Consider the following 606-nt stretch of genomic DNA (forward strand, 5'->3'; position numbering starts at 1 on the left):
GTCCCGTAGGTCGAAGAAGTTCACAAAGCACTGATAGCCCATCTGCTTGTCCGTGGAGAACATAATGATGTTACCCCCAAAGTCAAAGCCACAGGTCCGGACAGCGGAGTTGGTTTTGAGTAGGGCCAGCTGCTTCCCTGTTTCACAGTCCCAGAGACGACAGCTGTTGTCAGCTGAGCCGGTGAGAACAATGCTTGGTGTCCCAGTCTGCGTCCACACACCACACAGCTCTAGTGTGGCCATTGTAGGTGCCCAGCCTCTCCCCATTCATGGAGTACCATACGTTGACAGTAGGGTCCTTGGCCACGGTGAACAGGAGGTCTCCCTCGCGGTTGTACTTGATCTGCGTAATGGACCGCTCATGGCCTTGCAGTAGAATCGGCTTCATGCTGGCGGTAACGCGAGGAGACCCAGGGCTTGAGTAGGACCGGATGAAGCCGAGCCGGTATGTTGTGTTTTTGTTCTCATTTGTTTCTAGGAACTTTGTGAATTCATGTTTTATTACTTCCACTACCCAGTAGCTTTTAAGCAGGGTGTTATCCAGTTTCCATGTATTTGATTTTATTTCTTGGTCTTCCTATTGTTGATCTCTAATTTTATAGCATT

At 49.5% G+C, this 606-nt stretch overlaps 1 protein-coding gene across 1 annotated transcript in view; it reads right to left on the reverse strand.

Annotated features, from left to right (window-relative positions):
* The window catches only part of CEACAM16 (carcinoembryonic antigen-related cell adhesion molecule 16), a 22,288-nt gene extending 21,900 nt beyond the window's left edge, over positions 1 to 388 (reverse strand). Inside the window, exons 1-2 of the mRNA XM_006871483.1 lie at positions 284 to 388; positions 75 to 207 (exon numbers count right to left, since the gene is read on the reverse strand). Of these exons, the coding sequence (XP_006871545.1) occupies positions 75 to 207; positions 284 to 388 (238 nt within the window). The remainder of the gene's footprint in view (positions 1 to 74; positions 208 to 283) is intronic.
* Positions 389 to 606: the final 218 nt, after the last annotated feature.

This window comes from Chrysochloris asiatica, unplaced genomic scaffold (genome assembly GCF_000296735.1).
Source record: "Chrysochloris asiatica unplaced genomic scaffold, ChrAsi1.0 scaffold00168, whole genome shotgun sequence".
Taxonomy (NCBI): Eukaryota; Metazoa; Chordata; class Mammalia; order Afrosoricida; family Chrysochloridae; genus Chrysochloris; species Chrysochloris asiatica.